General features: G+C 39.2%; 1 protein-coding gene across 1 annotated transcript in view; it reads left to right on the forward strand.

Annotated features, from left to right (window-relative positions):
- Positions 1-23,946, forward strand: part of LOC107677941 (plasma membrane calcium-transporting ATPase 2) — a 45,218-nt gene that overhangs the window by 10,781 nt on the left and 10,491 nt on the right. The window contains exons 4-19 of the mRNA XM_016473015.1: positions 484-516; positions 1,146-1,238; positions 3,213-3,254; positions 5,050-5,214; positions 5,318-5,532; positions 6,575-6,817; positions 12,062-12,303; positions 12,581-12,815; positions 15,621-15,800; positions 17,993-18,080; positions 19,333-19,439; positions 20,274-20,465; positions 21,899-22,057; positions 22,354-22,408; positions 22,573-22,784; positions 23,278-23,385. Of these exons, the coding sequence (XP_016328501.1) occupies positions 484-516; positions 1,146-1,238; positions 3,213-3,254; positions 5,050-5,214; positions 5,318-5,532; positions 6,575-6,817; positions 12,062-12,303; positions 12,581-12,815; positions 15,621-15,800; positions 17,993-18,080; positions 19,333-19,439; positions 20,274-20,465; positions 21,899-22,057; positions 22,354-22,408; positions 22,573-22,784; positions 23,278-23,385 (2,369 nt within the window). The remainder of the gene's footprint in view (positions 1-483; positions 517-1,145; positions 1,239-3,212; positions 3,255-5,049; positions 5,215-5,317; positions 5,533-6,574; positions 6,818-12,061; positions 12,304-12,580; positions 12,816-15,620; positions 15,801-17,992; positions 18,081-19,332; positions 19,440-20,273; positions 20,466-21,898; positions 22,058-22,353; positions 22,409-22,572; positions 22,785-23,277; positions 23,386-23,946) is intronic.

A 23,946-nucleotide genomic window follows, 5' to 3' on the forward strand; every position in this document is an offset into this window, starting at 1 on the left:
TTATAAAATGTACTAAAAGTCAAAACGCCATTGACATTGTCTTAATTTATAATTGATAAAACTCTCCGAGTGTTGTCAGAAAGTACATGTATTTATTGTTGCTCATCGATTTCATCATTTGAATAAATCTCTAATTTAAAGTATTAAACTATGGTGCGTAACTCAACCCACAGGTTTGATACCCCAAGTTTAGGAGAGTGTGCCGTTGCGATTGGACTTAAGAAAACCCTAGCAGCACCCTGCTAAACACCCAAGTGGTGATGAGTTCTGCACAGCAAAGAAAGTTTCATTACAAAAAAAACATGCTGCTCATTTTCTCCCAATCAGAGACTGCTTTTGGGTAGAAAGTGTACTGTTGTTTTCCCAGCGGCTGCTTCAGACTGACACATGAAAATGTGCTGTTTCTGGTTGGGTAGCATGTGCTGCCCACACCGTTTGTCAGCATAAGGCCTTATGTGTGTGTTATTCTGCAAACTGCCACAGGTCAGGCTCTGGAGGATGGCCATCAGCTGGCAGGTAGAGTATGAATCTCTGTACCCGGGGATATCTGCAGTAATGCTCATTTATTACCCCACTAAACCCGCTCTGCCCTCCCGAGCCCCGCTTTAGTAACCGCGATCTTTCACTTAAAAAGGCGCTTTTTTTAAGTATTTAAAGAAGTGCATTTCATCCATGATCCTGCATAGATGATGATCAGGAGGTTGTGATGTAACCCCGGCTTATTCCCTCAAGAGCGGATAGATTGATTGCGGTTTCGTAGCCTGGTAGTCTGATACCCTACAGCTTGTAGAGTGTTGTGATTGAAGCACTTGGATTTGATTTGGAAGCATGTGTTTATTTGGTTGTTTTATTTTTTGAATCACCTGTTCTTATTTACTTAATTGAACGTAGCAATTGGAATTTTCTCTCAAATGATGGGTATCTGTCAGTGCCAGCTATCTGTGCCATTGATCATTGTGTCGTTTTGTGCCTCAACTTTGTTTTGTCTGCCATATTATCTGTAACCTGTCTTATGTTGCAGTGTTTTTTTCCCATCAGTGCCATTCTTTTAAAGTCGCCTTTCGGTTGACAACAGTATATTGAGAGATACTAATCGTGGTAACGACGCTCTTAACTATGCTACTTTTGTTCATTATTATGGCTAGACTGCTCCCATCCCTCCTCACACCCCATCGCAACTATAGCTACCGATGGTGCGGCAAGCGCAAATGCCCCTGGTAATACCAGCCTAGTCAATGGTAGGTTGAGCAGCTCTCTGCTGTCTGTCCCTCACTGGCTCCGCCTCTCCTCCTCCTCCTCCTCCAGTTGTCTTGATCTTCCTCTCCTGCTGACTGTGCGTTCCTCTCAGTGCATGTCACCTCTAATCCCTCACTCATTTTTTGTTCTCCTCCCTCTTCTACCCTTTTCTCTTCCGTTATTTTATACGTATGCGCCTCTCCTCCTCCTCCAGTTGTCTTGATCTTCCTCTCCTGCTGACTGTGCGTTCCTCTCAGTGCATGTCACCTCTAATTGCTCACTCCTTTTCTGTTCTCCTCCCTCTTCTACCCTTTCCCCTTCTTTTATTTTAGGTATGCCAACAGCAATTACAAAATGTAGATTGTCCCACTGGTTGAAACAGACCGTTTGACTATTACCAGAATAGTCGATAAACTTAAGCATAAATAAAATAAGAGCTGCACTTCAACTGATTTTAAATTTCAGTCATTTAAGTTTCAAAAAGAAGATCACGACTTGATCACGTAGTGTTTTTAGTATGTTGGTATACGATTTATGATACGAGTGTGAATATGGTTTGATGTGAAATATAAGTGAAATATGTGGTGTTACAACATGATCCCATTGGTTTTCATTTGTTAAAATCTAGCATGCATACTGTTCAAAAGTTTGGAGTCAGTTTTTTTCATTTTTTAAGAAATTAATACTTTAATTCAGCAAGGATGAGTTAAATTGATCAAAAGTGGCAGCAAAAACTTTTACTTTGTTACAAAATAGACTTAATAGACTTAGAAAATAAATAGACTTTCAATTAATCAAAAAATCATTAACAAATGCGTCCTTAAAATATTAGTAACTGTTTTCAACATTGATAATAATCAGAAATGTTTCTTGAGCAGCAAATCGGTATATTAGAATGATTTCTGAAGATCATGTGACACTGAAGACTGGAGTAATGATGCTGGAAATTCAGCTTTGATCACAGAAATCAATTACAGTTTAACAGATATTCACATAGAAAACTATAATAATATTTCACAATATTACAGTTTTACTGTATTTTTGATCAAATAAATGCCGTCTTGATGAGCAGAAGAGACTTCTTTAAAAATATAGTACTGTTGTTCAATCTTAGATAGATAGATAGATAGATAGATAGATGATAGATAGATAGATAGATAGATAGATAGGTAGAGGAAACTTTCATCTCATGCTTTACACAAAAGTGCCATATACAACAGTAGCCATGTAGTTGCGTGGGTATTTATGTGATTGGACAAATCTGATATACAGTGCACTATGATGAGGTTTTGCGTGTATGGGGTTTTTGGTTCCTCTGGTTCTTTCAACTAACCCTCTGTGGTGGTAAAGTGGCTCTCCTCCTCTCTGCTCCTGTGGTGTCGCATGGCTGTTCCTCCTGCATGTCCAGTAGTGTTGTGCTGTTCCTCTAGTCCTCATTGTGTTGAGTGTTTCTCCTCCATTTCTCCTCCATGGAATATCTGAATGACTACTACTCAAATCTTGCACTGTGACAAATCATAGTGACAAACATAGATATGACTACAAAGAGAGTAAAATGATGTACAGATTAAATACACATGTTAGATATTCCATGGCATTCCTGTCAAAAAGCCAACATGAAAACATACAACTGAACTACTTTTGTTGGAACAAACACACATACTGCATATACTTCAATATCAAATACATGTATTCAAGAAAGCAAATAAGTGTTAACACTATAAATGAACTCTATGTAGATGGCAGCTGATATTCTATATCACTGATCAATTTGACTTTACCAAACCCATAATGCACCTCAGAACTTCATTATGAAACATCTCTATGTTATGTATGTGACTCACAATGATGTTGATAAATTACTCATTCTCTGTCTTCCTTCTTAATTTGAGTTCACTGTAATGTCCATGTGATGAATGTTTTATCGTCTGCTTTCTGTTATTTTTGTCCTGTGTCTGTGGATGCCTTCATCTTAGGTAAAATGCAGGATGGAAATATGGAGAACAACCAGACCAAAGGTAACCTGCTTTCACTTTACCGCTGGTTTGAGCGCTCACCATTATTTTATTCCTCCTCTCCTTTCGGCGGGTTCAGATGTCAGCTCGTCTGTTTGTGCTGCTTCTCATGTGTGCGTCAGGGTCTCTCGATGACATCACACTTCCTATGTGTGTCAAAATCTCGAATCAGTTGAATTGAGTTTTTAGTGATCTGTAGCCTAACTCTTTTTGCTCTTTGGTTATTCATTCGTTTACGAATACGGACAAAAAATATCCAGAGGTTTCTGTTTGTTTCAAATAATGGTGAAAATAAATTAGTCTATGCATATATTGACAGCAGACATTTATGTATGTATTTATGTATCCAGCCGGTAAATGACTTTTATTATTAAATACTTTGCAATTACATTTGTCTATACATTTGCTCTTAAGTTCATTCACATGATACAGTCTGGCTAAGGCATTGTGCCATCAGGTTTCTGATGCATGCCAAAGATGTTACATTTTATAGTTAGTCCATATGTTGATATTGCACATATCAGTGCCTTTCCCAACATGAAAAACAGTTTGTATAAACGTTATGTATGAGCACTTGTGATTCTGAACTCTGTTTGCAGTATAAATGGATTAAGACAGTAGATATTAAATATATCTTTTGTTTACTGTAACAAAGGTATAATTCACTGGTTTATATAGCTGGTGTTGCATTGAGCATCTTTAAAATGTGGCAAATATTGCACAAGAAACATTAAGCAGTTTGTCTTTTGTCTTAAAGGAATAGTTCACCCAAAAGTACAAATGAGCATCTCTTTTCCATTCAGTTACAAAGAATAGTTAATTTAGTTTGCAACAGCCACTGATACAGTTAATGAAGTCCCGCCCTACAGTTTTTCTTGTTCAGTAGTCGTTTCACTAGGATGCAGGTCAAAATTTAGTATGTACGACTTTATTGTACACTACAAATCTTGACATCCATTCTAGAGTTAATGAGAGAATTAGTTACTTGCGATTCATGAACCAACTTACTGACTCAGTGATCCAGTCACAGGCATAGCGGTTAAGAGGGGAAAATTATCATTGAAAATGACTAAATTTCAGTCTGGTCCTTACACAAAGCATCACTTGTTTCCGTTTTTTTTTTTTTTACTTGAAATTCCCATTCGTTGCAATTGTGTGGAAAAGAGTAACCAGCAAACCTCTTTAAGATTTCTACTTTTGAGTTCCACAGAAGAAAGAAAGTCTTAGAGGTTTGAAGCAAAATGAAGGTGAACGATGACTGAGCTTTCATTTTTGGGTGACCTATCCCTTTAAATAAAGGCACTTCAAGATCTTTTGTCCCATATGAACTTGTTACTGAGCATCTCCGTCATCAGATCCCATGAAAAGGTTTTTTTCAGTAGAGCGGACGTCTCTCAACCATATAATGATACCAGGATTGGTTTAATTGAGTTCCTGGAATGTGAAATTCATTCACCAGCTCATGTTCCCGTTGAGATAGATCAATGTAGATATACAAAATAACACATTAATTTGGTGGTTTGGTGATTTTGCTGCCTAAAGTAATTGAAGATTAATGGTTCTTTGCAAATATCGAGTTCTGTTGGAATTGTAAGTGGTGGCTAGTAACTCATAATGGTCATTCATGCATCTGTTAATATACAAAGAAACATGCAAAACCCAACAGTAAAGTTTAAACTATAGTTTATTCTCTCACAGTGACTACATGGCCAGTACGGTCAAGGGCCAGCATTACCTATAGTCGTGAGCAAAGGTCAGACGGCCCATAACCCACATGTGTTTCCTGTGATCATTGCAGTGAAGAAGCAGGATGGTGCTGCAGCAATGGAGATGCAGCCCTTGAAGAGCGCAGAGGGCGGAGAAGCAGATGACAAAGAGAAGAAGAAAGCCAGTGTCTCCAAGAAAGAGAAATCCGTTCTGCAAGGAAAACTGACAAAGCTGGCTGTACAAATCGGCAAAGCAGGTGCTATGTGTTTTTAGGTTGTTTGGCGGATCGAGGTTAGTGTTGTACTATCACAGAGGAGCACCATGCACTAATGCGATGCTTGCTGTGATCTGGTCCTCAGGTTTGGTGATGTCTGCCATTACAGTCATCATCCTGGTGCTTTTCTTTGCAATCGATAACTTTGTGCTTCAGAAGAGGCCGTGGCTGCCGGAGTGTACACCGATCTACATTCAGTATTTTGTCAAATTCTTCATCATTGGCGTTACAGTGCTGGTGGTGGCTGTTCCTGAAGGCCTTCCGCTGGCTGTCACCATCTCTCTGGCCTACTCGGTGAAGGTAAACTTGTTCAGCATGAAGAACATTTAGAATGTATCATATTTCGATCTAGTTTAATACTTTGACATTAAATTAGCATAATGAGCTGATTACCCAGACAGCAATTTGGGGCATCATAGGATCACTTTTAACAGTTTTAAAATGCTTAATTTATTTTTATTTTGAGAAACGTTTACTCCATTATAATATGACACCTGTTAAACCAGTTGTTGATTAAATCACACCGGACAATTCATTTGCAATGATATCAGAGAGATTTTTATAAATGTTTATTTCATTTCCGCTTGCCTGCAGCAGAAATGGACTCCCACGTCCTGTGCACGCTCTCTTAAAAGTCAGCATAAAATGAAAAGTGAATTGTGAACGACTTTATCCATGCATGTTTTATTTTTTTATTTTTTAATATTTGACTTTGTTATTTTTAATAAAGTGGCATAACTTGTCGCTTCCAGTAAAAATGACAGACTTCATTGAGAGTGCAATGCCCACACTTCAAAATTCAATCAACAACCAGTGTACAGAACCAACTATGAGCAATATGCTGTGTTCATGCCATGGTGGAATTTTCATATTTTGTGTTTTATAACTTCACATTCATGTCTTTGTCAAACGAATAATTACAAATTGGAAACACTAAATTTCATGAAAGCTCTGAACTGTCTCACTTGATATTTGTGGAGTCACATAAAAACAACCAAAATGGCAGCAACTTCAACAGGTAAAGATCGCTGGGTAGCTATTATATCTGCACAGAAGTATTTTATTACCAACAAAGCTGCCTATGAATCTGTCTTGGCATAATGGGTGTTGCAATAGAAATGAATGTTCTCTGTCTGGCTGTGTGAACAGTAATTCCAACACATTAGTTAAGTTCCTCATGAGATAGCAGTCTTTTTATGTCCCATTTCAGTTAGAAGGATGTTTATATAGACAAGTACTTATAGGTAGTGGACTGTGCAGTTTTTAGACATATCCAGAATGTACTCTCAAGATGGTGTATTAGCTAGTTATCTGTATCTGTATTTTTTGTCTGTGCTGATAGAAAATGATGAAGGATAACAATTTGGTACGCCATCTGGACGCTTGCGAGACCATGGGCAATGCCACAGCTATCTGCTCAGACAAGACTGGCACACTGACCACCAACCGAATGACAGCAGTGCAGTGCTATGTGGGCGATGTCCATTACAAGGAGATACCAGACCCCAGCTGCATCCCACCCAAAACTCTGGAAATACTGGTCAACGCTATATCCCTCAACAGCGCCTATACTACTAAAATACTGGTAAGACATAAAAACCTTTGGCTATTTGGCTAAAACTGGTGTCATTTCAGCAAAAATTGCTTTGCAACAATAGACCTTAATGTTAATGTATAAGCATACTTGTGTACACTTCCTGGCCAAAAAGACACACACTCTAATATTTGTTGGACCTCCTTTATCTTTGATTGCATTGTGCATTCATTGTGGCATTGTTCCAACAACCGTTTGCAACATATCATGTTCCCTGAACAACGCTTTCACATTTTGAGCCAGATGAATCTTGGCATTGTCACCCTTGATTATGGCCATGGGTACGTCTTCCAACGTGGTTGTTAAGAAATTAAAAAAGCTACACACTGCATTAGATAAAGTTAAACGAATTGTTGCCAAAGATATGCCAGAAACATATTATTTGAAGTCAAGTGAAGTCAAGTTACCTCTATTTCTATAGCGCTTTATAAAATTGGATTGTGTCAAAGCAGCTTCACAGTGATAAACAGGAAATTCGCTGAATCAATTATAGAAACTGAACTATGGAGGCAATTCAGATTCTTCTGTAAAGCAGCTCTAAAAGACAATAGTGGCATTATTTGGCTCAGTTCGGTTCAGTGTTGAATTCAGTGGTAATCACTGCAATAATGAACCAATCATAGACTCTTACAGTAAGTGTTTGCTTATTTAATCCAAACAATGGATTTTTTGACCAGTTAGTGCAATACACAAGGGTCACAAGCTAGAACGAGGTCAGCCGAAAATATGAATCATCACCCTTGTGTCAATCAAAGCCTCTATGACTATGGCTTTCTTTCTTCTGTGGAACTCCAAAGAAGATGTTTAGCACAATGTGCATTCTGCTCAACCTCTAAAAGACAATAAAAGCACCATAATAGTGTCACAAAAGTGACAGCATTAGGTAGAGTTCTGCCTACACCTATTTGGCAAACGATCGTTGAAGTGAATGACAGAATTCAAGTCTACATTGAATGAGTGTGTGTTTACTCTAGTAATTGAATCAGTGATTTGGAGTTTTTAATGCCACGCTCACCAGTTGAGCTACAGCAATATTAGCACAGTTTTACGTCCCATTACTACCAACATCTGTTTCAAGATGGCTAAACTCATTGCTGTTTGAATCGCTGTACCTTGAAAGTTTGGTTGTTTCAGCTTTTATTGAACAATCACATTCAGCATCACAATTGGAAAGTAATAGCTATGAATTCCGAAGGAGGAAAAAACTCACAAACCTTCTGTGTTTGTTCAAAAGAGAAAAAGATTGCTCCAAATGATCAGAAAACACTGAAGGTGTCCTACATAGAGTAACCCACTGATGGAATCCTAACTTATTGAAATTAAGACTGTGTTTGCATTAGGCCTTTTCATTTGTACGTTTCCATATATGTGTGTTCTTTGAGGACCAAGAATGCAGCAGAATAATTACTGTGTGTTTTGGAGTGCCAGTTGGGGTTGGTTTCCAAAAATGAACAGTATGCAAGGATACAGTTGAGACAATGAGTTATGAAAAAAAAAAAGAATCATTGATAATCACAACATGTGAGTTTCTCTTGGTTCTGGGAGCTGGAATCAGATCTGTTCTGTATTTCGGTTTAAGATGCCTAGGAGCTGAAAGCAGCCCCTTGAACGCCCCCTCCCAGCACACTAACACTACTTACAGATCCCGTCCCTGGAGACCAGTACCGAGAGCTTTCATAACCATACAAAGCAAGACCTGGATAAGCATAACATTCCAGACATCTTGTTTTAACATAGACTCTTTATCCCTGGAGAGATCCCCAAAGCTACTGTGCTTTGCTGCTCCATTATGTAATTAATGCATGAACTTCTTCTCACCCAACACTCAATAGCTCCTTCAGCAAACTTTCCAGATTCTCCTTGCCAACTCAGTCCTTCTTGATTTATGTTTAAGGGAATTTTGTCCTCCTGCCCTCCTATTGTGAAGCCAATTTGCACTGTTAAATGAAACTTTTACCTGTATTTGATACAGATTTAGCATTCATAATTTAGAGTGGTTATGTAGCGTGTCTCAGTTGTACGACCGGCTGGTGATCAGCCACGAAAGAGTTAGTGGAATCCTGAAATCGGAGTAGGACACACTGTACAGGTGATGCTGCTGGCATGTACACTGATACTTCAGCCGGTAGTCTGAGCTCTGCGGAGACTTCCTCTCACACTGATCTCAGGTTGCTTCTACCACCTGCTCTTTCAGACCTTCTGGCCCTCTGATCGGACAGGTCGGGTCCGACACTGATGTCATGTTTCCGGGCTCCCATCAATTCTTGATTGGAGGTCACATGTCCGTATGCGGCGCTGTGTGTGTGTGTTTGAGGACTGTTCAGTAGGTCATTGGCTGTAAGCTCTGGATTCTTAGTTACACCAAAGACAGATGCAGTTAGCCCTTCTTGCATCTTTTTCAAAGGTGTGTTTGAGCACAAATATCAGTTAGCAATTAACACATTGTTGCATGTGTTTTATTCATGCTCGATGTGTTTTTAATTTTCTTATGAACAGGTCCATAATGTTTAACAAAGTGGTGAATGTCCATTCAGTGACTCCACACAGGCACTCTGGTTTCTGTTGTCCAGATGATGAACAAAGTCTCAGTCTGTCTCCTCCATAATGTATATTAGGGATGGGCAACTTTGGTCCTGGAGGGTTACTGTCCTACAGAGTTTAGTTCCATCCCCGATCAAACACACATGCCTGTAATTTTCAAGCAAACTAGTGTTAGGTCCAAGTACACCCTATTGAGTCCAAGTCCTTAAGCAATCGAGTTTGAGTTTGAGACATTTAGTAATGTCTTGTTATCTTAATTTTATATCTTTACTTATTTTTATCTTTCATGTCCGAAATGTCCAAAATGTCTGAGTCTGTGATTTTTTTACTTATTTTTATCTTTCATGTCCAAAATGTCCAAAATGTCTGAGTCTGTAATTTTTCAAACTCATTTGCCTGTAATTTTCAATCTTCAATCCTGAAGATGTAGGTTAGATTACTCAGGTGTGTTTTATTAGGGATTGAGTTAAAGTCTGCAAGACAGTGGCCCTCCAGAACCAGAGTTCTTGATAGCATCTGAAACCATGGTTTTGTGAGGGTTATGCTTAGACAAAATGTCTGCAACTACTCATATGTAGAGTAGGGGTACTTGATGCCAAACCCAAAGTCAAGTCTGGATTCAAGTGCGATTATGAATGAACTCTGACTTGTCATACACTTGGGTAAATTTTGTACTCAGACTTTGCTCAAAATAAGGAACAGCATAAAATTAAGATAACAAGACATTAATAAATGTCTCCCACTCGAACTCGGACTCGACACGGACCAACATATGCTGGAAGGAATACTGCCCTGTGAGACTTCTCTGTAAAACTAAATGCTATTTTGGGAGCAATTTTTTCTTTGCGCACATGACAAGGTGAAAAATCTCGCTGTCTTGTGTTTGATAAGTTGTGACTCATTTTGGGCAAAGTCATTTGTCCGGCTGCAGCCGCTCCATGTGGCTCAGGGTCTCTGCCAAAGTGTCTCTGCGATGCCTCGTGCTGCCACTCATTCACATAGGCCAATCAGCTTTGGCAAGGCGCTCACCTCATGGCCTGAGGCAGGGGCTGTCACTGTCAGTGTAGGTAACGCTGTGAAATCAAAGAGGTGCTATGAAAATGACCTTCTAGGGGACACAAGAGGGCGTCCGTGGCCCCTGCAGTGAGAAGGAGAATAGAGTGAGGGCCCGTGTGGAGCGCAGGGGCCCAGAATAGGGCCGTAAAGAGGAAGTAGTGCTGCCAGTGCATGTTTTGCCATATGTCGTGGTTCGTAGGAGTGCATGCTGACCAGGGAGAAGACATCTGTTCAGGAGAGCATTGCATGCCAGCGCCTCTCTGAGGGGTGCTATGAAATCCACATCAAATGCATGAGCAGTCTTGAATGACCCTGGTGAGCAAACATGAGATACTTTTTTAATGTAATTTCTTCCCCTGAGGTACACTTAGTGAAGTTAGTAAAGTCCCTGTGGCAAAAATATAATTTAGTTAAAGTCATAATTTAGTTTTCCCACCCCCTGTCTACCCTGGGAATTAAATGGTCCAGTTTCGATTACCCAGTAGGCCATTGACGTGTAAACAAGCCAGTCACATGTATCCATCTGTCTGATGCCGGAAAGTTGTAAGACAAATCAAAATGTGGAACCTGTGCACCTGCGTTTTTGCTGACATTTCTGATTTTCTCAGTTACAGCTTACAAAATCTCTATTGCATGCACATTGTGAGTAATCTTGCGTATGCTACACTGCAGTGCAGCACTCCTGCACGTTGGGTCCTGTCAAGCCTAGTTATGAGAAATGCTGGAAAAGTAAATCAGAAAGTGAATTCACAATCAAGATCTCTATGGGCATTTCAGCATTTCTTCTCATAAATAAATAAACAAACAGATAATGAAATTAAATTCCCTGAAGTAATTCTAGCAGGGTATTGTTCGCTGGATATTGTTCAAGCAAACGGCAGACAATGAGATTTGAATTGGTTTTGTGATCTGAAATTTTTATGGTCCTTTTGTTTCTTTGCGTTGGAAGCTTTTTCAGGCTTTCATACTGTATGTATATGTAGGCACTTGTTCTTTGAAAGACAATTCGGATCATATGTGGAGTAACATGAGCTTTTGCAGACAGTTTATTAATACCAGTAATTAATACCAGGAAATACATAGTGTTAAAAAATGGCTGCAGTTTGAACTCCCATTGACAATAAGAGATTGTCATACTTCAATTTATTGTTTAGTGTAAAGTTTACCAAAATAACCAACATACTTGCACACCCTAGACTGAATTTACCTACAAACCAAAGTTTGAATGGAATCTGTTAAGTGCTTCATGCTGAATTAACTGCGGATGTTTAATGCTTTAATGTTTGAGATTTATAACAAACCCAAACCAAGAATATTAATACTGAGCTGATGCACAAAACACTTTAAAAAAGTAAATAATAAACAAAAAGTACAAAATGACCTGTTCTCTTTGCATCCAAGGCATTCAATATGTGATGAATTACAAAGAAACTTCATAAATGACCTCAGCAAGCTTATCAGAAGGATTTATTATGCTCAAAGCAGCATAGCTCACCATGTGTGCAGGTTGCTAAGCTACGGTTGCTGTTACCTGTAGACAGGTGGTCAGTTATGCGACCCTTAATGAACAGAGTGCACTATTTAGCTTGTTACTATGCAGCAGCTATCTGAATCCTCTTTGGCTTTCTACCATCCCAGCCTCCAGATAAGGAAGGAGGTCTTCCCAAACAAGTGGGCAACAAAACTGAGTGTGGCCTACTGGGACTGGTCCTGGACCTGAAACGAGACTACCAGACCATCCGGAACCAGATCCCAGAGGAGAAACTCTACAAGGTGTACACGTTTAACTCTGTGAGGAAGTCCATGAGCACCATCATCAAGCTTCCAGACAGCAGCTTCAGAATGTACAGCAAAGGAGCGTCCGAAATCGTCCTTAAAAAGTGAGCGCCTTTCATCTGCTCTCTGATGCTTCAGCTCTAGTACCTGCAATTTTTCATAAAAGCATTTTCATGTCTCAACAGCAGATGGAGGGACATTATGTTGAATTACTGTAGCTTCATGTGCACGGAATCATTTAGATTTGCTCTTTGTGGAATTACATGATGAAGCAATGTCCTCAGAAAGTCTGAAATTGCTGTAATGAAGGGAATGTGCATAATGCTGCAATGATATGACCTTGTTTCATGTGAAGGGGTGACTTTGGTGTGTTCGCTTCAGGTGTACTCGCATTCTGAACGAGGTGGGCGAACCCCGTGTCTTCAGACTGAGGGACAGAGACGAGATGGTGAAGAAAGTAATCGAGCCCATGGCCTGCGATGGACTCAGAACCATCTGCGTGGCCTACCGTGACTTTCCTGCAGACCCTGAGCCCAACTGGGAGGACGAAAACAACATTTTGACTGAGCTGACCGCAATATGTGTTGTTGGAATTGAGGATCCCGTCAGACCTGAGGTGAGAAATTTCGTCCCGTTTCATCATGTCATATTTCATGATTTTAATTTGACATTTTTATGTAGCGCGTTGCATTTTATGCATGATAACATGCCTGTAATGTGACCTGTGCCTCATCATTTACTGATTGTGCAAAGCATGTGCAAAGCCATATATTTTCAAAATAGACTACTCAGTAGGTTTCTTGAATGACTAGTTGGTATGATGAAACTTATTGTAAGTTTTAGCTTCTTCTGACACTATTCGGATATGCTCCTTCGAGGGGGCCTTTAATTAAGAGACATTATTACATTCAACAACAGATAGAAGTGCATAAGAATGCAGGACTCTCATTGTTTTTTAATCCTGTAAAGTCTGACATGTGAAATAATAATCAGAAAAATCACATTTAGATTTTTATTGAACTAAACTTTGCAAATGTTTTAATGATTTGTATCATATTTAATACATTAGACTTTTATGGTTAATATAGAATGATATGGTGAGATTATAGAGCTCATACCCCAGGAGGAAAAACAGCTCGGTTTTATTCAGAGGCCCAAACTAAGCAAAGATATGCAATTTGGTGCAGAATTTATTATTTATATGGTCAAAAAGATGAAATTCTGATAGCTTGTAATGTAAATCAATGAGATCTTTATAACAGTGCAGCAGATATTGACACAAAATTATATAAATATCAGTCGTCACTCTATTTCTCCAGTAATCTGTTTCAGTAAAATGAGATTGAAATGACCCAAACATATAATGCAGTGATTGAGAGCTGAAGAAATAAAGGCTCCTCCGAAGATGTGAGATGTTCTGGAGGCTTGTGAAGATCATTCCTCCGCTGAGGAACAGTGAAAGTAAAGCTTCTGGAAACAAATGCTCCTCAAAAGAACCTGATGATCAGATTTGAGACGTGCTGATTTTTCTGCAAAATGACTGATGGAGAATCAAGTAAAGCCGAGCTGCTACAGTCCAGTGAGTGTTCATCTGGAAATATGACTAACAATATCAAAGTTAATATGTTTGCTTTATAAAAATCAGTAAAGATTTCACAGACAAAAAGCCACATGAAGCACGAGCTGAAGGGGGACATTTGTACAATTATACTAAAAGACCTTTTGCATGCTAAAAAAAGTTTAAACTATCAATGAGACAATGGAAGATGTAGTAGATTGTGAGCAACAGGTTTTTCAGTGAAGTTTTGCTTGTGTAGATGACTTAGAAATTTAATATGGTAGGCTTTATAGGGCTAAAAGCGCAACAATCAAACTAGTCAACTAGTTGACAGATCGGTGGAAGATCCCTAAAGACAAACATAGACCACTAGTAACATTTCAAAGTTTTGCAATCCGAATCAATTCCTGGGTCGTGCCACCTGAGGACACTCCACAGCTCACGTCATCTCATCGCTTTTATACATCTGTATCTAGTGTACCTTTAAAATACATGGCAAGGTTATTTGGTGCAGGACTCACTGGCAGAATCAAAGTCTGGCATCAGATACGCATGCGAGGTTGTGAAAGAGAGGCATGCTTTAAAAACACGTCCTCAAATGTTCGTACATCTTCACACGCGCAGGGACTGAAGAAGCGTCTATACTGCTGCTGCATTATTTAACCTCCTCCTTTTATCCCGCTGTTTCTTTGCTCTGGCGTTCGTTCTCCATCTCTAGAGCCTGCACGCTCAGTAATTGTCAGTTTGTTTAAGACTTCTTACAGAAAGCAACATCTGTGGTAAAACAGAGTAACAGCAGGACTGGAGGAACATTCATGAAGTTCTGGCTGTTGTCCTCCTTTGGAATCGCAGAAATGCCATTTTGGAAATTGAATCGGTTTGTTTTATAGCATTTTGAAAACTCAAGTGTTTGGATGATGACACAGATTTGGTGTGTTTGATCTCAGTGTTCTGTTACCTGGCGGGACACGTGAGTCATTCCTTTCCCTAATAAACAGCCGAAACGTAAGAATCCGTAAACAAATCCATTAGTCTTAGATGTCTAATGTTACCACGTCACCTTCCTCTGCTGTCATGTTTTATTGATGAGGCTCTTCCTCTCCTGCTGATGAGTTAAGTAGGACTGGGTTGTCTTTTACAGTTCTCAGAAATACTTGGACATCTAGTCAAGCAGATATCATCTCCCGCTTCAGCGTCTAGACCGGCCCCCATTTCCATAACGTCTGTGATTGTGTCCGATTCACTCATCTATCTATCTATCTATCTATCTACAATACTGTTTGTTTTGCAAACATGCTTTGCAGTTTAAAGCATTATATATATATATATTACAGTATTTTTTCTTCAGAGTAACTTACTTACCGTACATTAGTTGATGATGCAACATAAATTTGAATCAAGTTGACCATAAAACTGCTGCAAAGTTGCTTAAATCAGGCACTAGGCATTGCTGGTTTTAGGCAGTCTGTTGGCTGGTTTTATGAGGGTTTAGACATTTTTCAACTGGTCTGTCTGAACCTGGTCAGATTTTTCAGCAGGGAAATTAAACCTTCATATGAATAATTTTGTCTTTTGTTGCATGAGAAATCATCCCCACCACTGCATAATTACAGCAGGCGCCCTTTGAATTCCTCCTAATGAGCTCTCACTTGTTTCACTGGAGCATCTGAAAGTGCCAGATCACCACAAAGAGAGATTAGAGGAATCAGGAGAGCTGACCGAATCCTGTGTGTTTTGCGGAGGTGTTTTAATTTACTGCTGCGCTGGGCTTGAGGTTTGTAGAGGCCACTGCGCTAACCTTTCCTCTGGAGCGGAGCGGCGCGAGGGGGTGCATGTGGAATTAATGCAGTCCTGTGCCCGCAGGTGCCCGACGCCATCCTGAAATGCCAGCGTGCTGGAATCACCGTGCGTATGGTGACAGGAGACAACATCAACACGGCACGAGCCATCGCTATCAAATGTGGCATCATCCACCCCGGAGAAGACTTCCTGTGCATCGACGGGAAAGAGTTCAACAGGAGGATCAGGAATGAGAAGGGAGAGGTACACTACTACATACTCAGTACAGGACACTAATGACATCAAACACTGAAGGCAAGCAAAGCATGTTCAGCTCTATGGGCAGCATTTGTGGCATGATATCCAATACTACAGAAAATAAGTCTGACTGGTCTCTTAGTGGAAGTAAACGGTGCAAGACAATAAATGTTAAAATACTGTCAAAGATACCACAAGACATAAACATAAATTAAATATGTGTAATATTAAAATTTAAAATAGCTGTTTTCTGTGTAATTTATTCCTGTGATGCGCAGCTGTATTTTCAGCATCATTACTCCAGTCTTCAGTGTCACATGATCTTCAGAAATCATTCTAATATGCTGATTTGCTGCTCAAGAAACATTTCTGATTATTATCAATGTTGAAAACAGTTGTGCTGCCCAGTTTTTTTTGTGGAATTTCCAGGATTCACAGATGAATAGAAAGCTCAAAAGAACAGCATTTATTTGACAAGAAGCATTTTTGAACTTTGTCTATTTAATGCATTCTTACTGAATAGTATTAAATTCTTAAAAAAATAACAACTCACTGACCCAAAACTTGTGAACAGTAGTACATTTCCATATAAAACCAATATGCTTTGATTCAGTCGGTTATTAAACATGATTTGCTGCATCTACAGTAGCTGGTGGCAGCTGGTATTTTTGCAAGATACATTCACATTCTGAGACAAAAATCTGTAGTGCAGGATGAGTCAGCAGTATTTTTCTAGAAGAGAAGGATTATGTCACATGAGTTCAGTTAGTCAGCATGCATTTCATTTTAGATAAAGCCCCTCGCTCCGGCACACCGAGCTACATTCCTCATAGAAACATAGCCAGTTTTAATAAGTCAGGAGCTATGAATACTAGTAGGGTGTGAGAATTACACTTCAGTAGTCAACAGATGCGTATAGCTAGGACAAACCATTCGCCTGACAGCTGCGCTTCATGAGCCGCTGATACCGTGATGCAGATCAAGACAGCAGCTCTTGCGCTATTCAAGTCTGTTTCACAAGTGGATGAAATCTCAATTTCTATTTGTTGCTCTTAGCTTTCAGGAAAAAGAAGTTACTGATATCAGAGATTTTTGGGTATACAAGATCCTAAGCACTTTACTCACAAATTACAATGGTGATCATGTTCAAATGACAACATTAAGGGAAAAGATCACACACTCATACAGTTGAGTCGGGTCACTTTGAGAAATCTGTTATTCAAAGTCTAAAACTGACCACAATATTAACAACGTTTTAGGATTTTAAAAAGTATAAAACAAATTTGAAGGAAACATGAAGGAGAACTATTTAGGAAATTGCACTTTCTGTGTAACATGGATCATTAAGTAACTGATTCAGTTTTTTGGTTAGGGGAATATGAGAGATACAGCACAATGATTTTAACTAGGATAAATGACAAAAAGTCTGTCACCGTCTAGAGACTGGAAGTTATTTCTTCTATATTGCTTAAAATGTATGTCTTCTGTGCTGGTTTAAGTGATCTTCTATATCTTATTTAGTTATTTTGATAACATGTCTACGTTCCATGCATTCTGTAACTATCTGTAAACCAGTGCTTACCCACAGACACTATGAAACGCCAGTAAGCTTCACAATAGGACTGTAGACTTTTATTGTAAGTGCATTACTGTACACATGATTTTTGCATTAAAGAACGAGTTGAAATGATTGTCTGTGGTAACGAACATTAAAGCATGAATGCTGTGAAGAGCTTAATGTATACTGAACCCAGAACATTGCTTCATAAAACGTCTGTGGCTCTGATATTGTTGCATTCCGCAACTCTAGTAATTTATGGAGCTTTTTTTATTACTGTATGTTGTGATTACATTAGTCTCGTGTGTACTCTCTGCTAGCAATGCACTGCCGTTATTCATGTAGACAGTTATTGAACACATTTGACAGCTGGCCATTCTAACAAACACCCCACATGTGAATGATGGACGCCGTGGGATTTAATACACAGTCTAATCATTTATATGTAAATGCAACATCCTCTCTGAAGAATGTTTACACTCATTACAACAAGAAAGATATCTAAGAGCCAAATTGGATTTTTTCATGTTATATACTATTGGCTGTTTTATGTATTCCAGTAGATGGCTGTATAGACACTTTTTGGCAGCTGTAATGAGCGTCTTTGTGATGACGGATGTCTGTTTCATATCTCTGGCAGGTTGAGCAGGAGCGCATCGATAAGGTGTGGCCTAAACTGCGAGTGCTTGCCAGATCCTCACCGACGGACAAACACACACTGGTCAAAGGTGAGGGATCCTGCATGAGCAACTGAGGACCAAACCACCAAAAAAAGACTTATCGATCACATTCAGAACTTTAAAGACCCCGCGACATCACTTCACAAGCACTGCTTTTTTCATGAATTTATATATTTCTTTGAAAGTTATGAAGTGACATACTGTATCTAGAGACCAGAAGCAAAATTATTATTATTATTACAAAATACACTGTAAAAAACCCCCCAAAAAAACAACCGTCACACCTGCTTGTACTATGACTGAACAACAATGAAGAAGTTAATATTGCTTGTCTCCAAGTATTCATGTCTTCACCAGATGGAATTCCCCGACTACCTCAATATTTTTATGAAAAACAATGCTTGGATTTGTGATGCGTCTGCCATATTACTTCAGCGGATATTCCATATCATAGCAACCACAGCGTCTCAATTTAATGGAGATTATGCAGTTATGATCCTAAACCATTACAGAACGTCTCAATTAGCTGATGAACAAGAGCCGACATTTTTAGATGAATAATCTACTAGATATATTTGAGTTCCTGACCAGTGGCATATACAGACAGCCAGAGCGTGTAACTAAAGTGCTCTGGAATCAGATCTGCGTTACACAAGCCTGAACGTCATGGCTGAAGTTACAGGATAATTAACATACTGTAAGTAAATGTTGCGCTGTAATTACATCACTAGTGTATTTCATTAATTATTTCCAGGCGTTATCGCTTGATTGTCCCTGATGTTTTGCTGTCGTGTAGCTTTAATGCTGGCCACATATGGCTGTTCATTATAAGTGTAAAACGAGTAATTTCAGTAAAGGAGTAGCATTTGTGTCCACAGCATCTGATAAAGTGCACTAAACACACAATTTGCAAAAAGTAATTTGCAAGCTTGAGTATAGTTGAATAGAGTTATTATTTTACATATATTATTTTACATTTCAAATCTTGTTTTAATTTACCTCAAAATAATAATAAACTGTATTTCTATCAATAGAAAATAATGTCATCTGAGATTTAAGAGAAGTCGTATTTTTAATGATCAGATAAGAAAAAGTTACATTCCATCACATTCACCATGCCATTTGTTGATTGTATTAATTTCTCTTGATCTTACACAATGCAGTTTATTAAGAAAGAGAGTTAAGAGAGTTCTTTGTCTGATGAAATGTTTCAGATCGTGCAGAAATATTCTTCTTTCTAAATGAAAAAGGCAGTGTTTCACAGAATGACTCAGTAATGTGTGATCTTACTGTCGTACAGGTATTATTGACAGCACTCTGGTGGAGCAGCGGCAGGTGGTTGCCGTAACTGGTGATGGAACCAACGATGGACCGGCTCTTAAGAAGGCAGATGTCGGTTTTGCCATGGTGAGAACCGATCAATCCACATTGTAATTCCATTTTTGAGCTGCTCAAACACAGGCTGCCCTCATTCCAGCACAATCATGCCACCTCATGTGGATCAAACACAGGCCCAGAGTGCCCCCTAGTGTGAGCCGTTGCCTTTTACTCTTGTTTTTTGACATATGTCAGTTGACTCGCATGAGGTGAAAAAACATCTTGTGTCAGCACCGCCCAGCCATTTCTATTTTCATAAGTTCAGCCGTGGCAGAGTAGAGCATATTCTTGTGTTCCTGCTCATCAAACTGACACGAGCTGCCCGCAGGCGGCTTCCTCTCAGTGGAATATTTACCATGATTTTACTGGCAGCCGAGTCTTAAGGGAGAACAGTCCCTCAGGCTAGTCTTTAAAAAACAAGCACAGCGTGAGCAGAAACAGCTTCTCAGAAACAAACTCTTTACCCAGACACCAAGAAGATTTTACCATTTGTGATCACTCACTGTCCACTTGAGGGTTTGATCCCACTTCAGGTATTGTCTCATTGAAATAGAAAGTGAATGTGCTTAAATGTCTTGAAAATAATGTCAACAATGCAAACAAAGTCTTAAAAGGATCCTATAATATTTTCTTTGTGCAAAAATATCTTTTTTTTTTTTTTTTTTCTTTTGATGTTAGGCTAAAAATACGACCTTGACAGATTTCATAAAGTGTCATTTTAGTAATGCATATTGTATAAGGTTGGGTCTGTGCCGGTGATTTTAACAAATGAATAAATGATTTCGATTTTAAGGACATTTTTGGTACTTGATGTCATTTGAAGCTAAAGAATGATGTGAAATGACGAGGCTTCTGACTTGACAGGGAATCGCAGGGACAGATGTGGCCAAAGAGGCGTCTGACATCATCCTGACGGATGACAACTTCTCCAGCATCGTGAAGGCTGTGATGTGGGGACGCAACGTCTACGACAGCATCTCAAAGTTCCTCCAGTTCCAGCTGACCGTTAACGTGGTGGCTGTGATCGTTGCCTTTACCGGAGCCTGTATCACACAGGTTTGTGCCTCTGTGTCCACACACAGGTGCTTATGGGACAGGCACTGACAGTGAGCCTTTATGAGCTTTCACTGTATCTCTGAGTGTGTAGTGTTGTTTGCTACGGCAAGTATCAGTATTATTATTGCTCAAACCTGGCATTAGTGATTAGTGAACAAAGAAATAAACTTCAGCACACATATTATCATTCTAAAGTTATCATTCTAATACGTCTATTCACCAAGGATGCATTGCATTTATTGAAAGTGACATTAAAGACTTTTATAATGTTACAATGATTTCTATTTCAAATAAATGCTGTTCTTTTGAACTTTTTATTCATCAAAGAATCCTGAAAAATAAAACATATCACCGTTTCAACAAAATATTGGGCAGCACAACTGTTTCCAACATTGCTAATAATCAGAAATGTTTCTTGAGCAGCAAATCAGCATATTAGAATGATTTCTGAAGATCATGTGACACTGAAGACTGGAGTAATGATGCTGAAAATTCAGCTGCGCATCACAGAAATACATGACATTTTAAAACATATTCACATAGAAAACAGCTATTTTAAATTGAAATAATATTTCACTGTTTTTACTGTATTTTTGATAAAATAAATGCAGCCTTTGTGAGCAGAAGAGACTTATTTCAAAAACTTACTGACTCCAGACTTTTGAACTGCAGTATAACTCATCCTGCACCATTCGTGTTACAGGCATGAATAATCCATCAAAGAGTCTTACTTTTTAACCTGACAGTTGATAAAACAGGTGAAAGATCCCACAGATTTACATTAAAGGAGGGACCTGAGCCATATCTAGAGACCAGAAGATCACAGAGACTTGAGGGTGGAATCAGAACACCTTAGCAACCTCATAGTAACGCCCTGGCAACCATCCAGCAAGCTAGCATTTTAGCAGTGAGTTTTGTACAGGCTACTCACACAAAGCTAGTTAGTAATTGAAAGACACTGCTATCACAAATGAGATGTCTTTTACAAGATGATTTATTCGACCTACTATGAAATCTCAAATTAGACTGTGCAGAGACATGGGGCAATGGCAAAGAATCCATATTAGATTACTAGGCCAAGGCCAAAGACTTCATCCCTGTGATCTAAAATAGCATTGTTTAATTTCCTAGAGGAGCGCTAACCTAATAAATGATGCAGCATGTCTGAGAGAAAGAGGCTAGACTGTGTGAAGTCACCATCATGAGAAATGAACATCCAGAGAGCTTTAGCTGAACAAGGGCACTGAGATAATGAGTAAGATCTTCGTTTCGGGGTCCTCTCACCGATATTTTGATACACAAGGACGACACTAGTAATCGATATTCAGCTGGTCTGAGAAATAACATCTAGCTCAGTTCAGCATGTTTTATTGGTCTCATTTCATTAGTTGTGATGATAAAGTCCATTTGAACCAGATTGTATGTTCTTCCAGGATTCTCCTCTTAAAGCAGTGCAGATGTTGTGGGTAAACCTGATCATGGACACGTTTGCATCTCTGGCTCTGGCCACTGAACCGCCCACTGAGGCTCTGTTGATGAGGAAACCCTACGGCCGAAACAAACCCCTGATCTCCAGCACCATGACCAAGAACATCCTGGGCCATGGCGTGTTCCAGCTCATCATCATCTTCACGCTGCTGTTTGTGGGTGAGTTTCCTTATACTGTAGGTCTGCAAATGCATGTATGCTTTTATGCCTGGAAAATGCCTAATAAATCGATTGTTTGAAGATATACTTTAGCGATACACAAGTAGTTGAAGAAAGTTAATGTGGGATCTTCAGTGCTGTCTTACGCTGTGTTTGTGATCCAGGCGAGCAGATCTTTGACATCGACAGTGGCAGGAACGCGCCGCTGCATTCTCCTCCATCTAGCACCATGACCAAGAACATCCTGGGCCATGGCGTGTTCCAGCTCATCATCATCTTCACGCTGCTGTTTGTGGGTGAGTTTCCTTATACTGTAGGTCTGCAAATGCATGTATGCTTTTATGCCTGGAAAATGCCTAATAAATCGATTGTTTGAAGATATACTTTAGCGATACACAAGTAGTTGAAGAAAGTTAATGTGGGATCTTCAGTGCTGTCTTACGCTGTGTTTGTGATCCAGGCGAGCAGATCTTTGACATCGACAGTGGCAGGAACGCGCCGCTGCATTCTCCTCCATCTGAGCACTACACCATCATCTTCAACACCTTCGTCATGATGCAGCTCTTCAACGAGATCAACGCCCGCAAGATCCATGGAGAGAGGAACGTGTTTGATGGCATTTTCAGAAACCCCATCTTCTGCTCCATTGTTTTGGGCACTTTCGCCATTCAGGTGCCAAATTCTTAGTAAAATTAAAAAAACAAAAACAAATGTTGGACATGGGTGTGTTTTGGACCTACAGCTCACGACCTGTGTTTAGAAGCACAGTTTCTAGTTAGTATGACATGTGGACTTGAGTAAATCATGCTCTCGGGGAAAATAACAAGTCAACATGCAGAATGATACATTTTTGTCATTCCATATATAATTATACAAATGCAACTCTATGATTTAACTTGCTGCTCAACCAGTAGAGTAATATTTAATTTAATAGAGTTAAATCGACGAGCTACACCATTGTGTGTCATGGTGTGAGCATAGCTGGTTTATAAGATGTAAATGTTGGAAAACTAACAGGAGCCAAAATGTCTGCAAATCAGTGGTAAGTTGAGTAATAATCTTCATTAAAAGGTTCTGCATGATTTGAAAGAAGTGTAGTTATAAATATAATGCACCCATATATAGTGCACCACATCTGTATTTCCATTTTGACATTTCATTTTAGATCGTGATTGTTCAGTTTGGAGGGAAACCGTTCAGTTGTTCTCCTCTGGACCTGGAGAAGTGGATGTGGTGTGTGTTCCTGGGGATGGGAGAGCTGGTCTGGGGACAGGTAATGCTACTATTTTTCTTTCTTATTTCATACAAGGTCTTCATTAAAGGGATAGTTCACATTATCATTCTGTCATTACTCCCCCTCATGTTGTTCCAAACCTGTGTCTGTACGACTCTCTTTCTTCCATTAAACACAAAAGATGTTGTTTTGAAAAGCATCTCAAGGTTTTTTTTGTTTTTTTCTTAAGGTCAGTGAGGTCTAGTGTTGTGTTGTACACTCTCGATATTTATTGTATGGAAAAAATAAATATCTTCTTTATGTTCTACTGAAAAAATAAAAAGTTGGAGGAACAACATGAAAGAGAGTAAATAATGACAGAACGTTTAATCCCTTTAATCACTGTAGAATTTTAAAATAAATGGAATTTACCATTGGCTAGTATGCTCTTTTGTCAATGTTGAGAGGCTGACAGATTGCTTTGCTGAAGCAAGTTCTTAAAGGGTTAGTTCACCCAAAAATGAAAATTAGGCTGCGTTTTACCCACCCCCGAGGCATCCTAGGTGTATATGACTTTCTTCTTTCAGACGAATCCAGTCGGAGTTATATTAAAAATTGTCT

The sequence above is a fragment of the Sinocyclocheilus anshuiensis genome, unplaced genomic scaffold (genome assembly GCF_001515605.1).
Source record: "Sinocyclocheilus anshuiensis isolate Anshui unplaced genomic scaffold, SAMN03320099.WGS_v1.1 scaffold1254, whole genome shotgun sequence".
Taxonomy (NCBI): Eukaryota; Metazoa; Chordata; class Actinopteri; order Cypriniformes; family Cyprinidae; genus Sinocyclocheilus; species Sinocyclocheilus anshuiensis.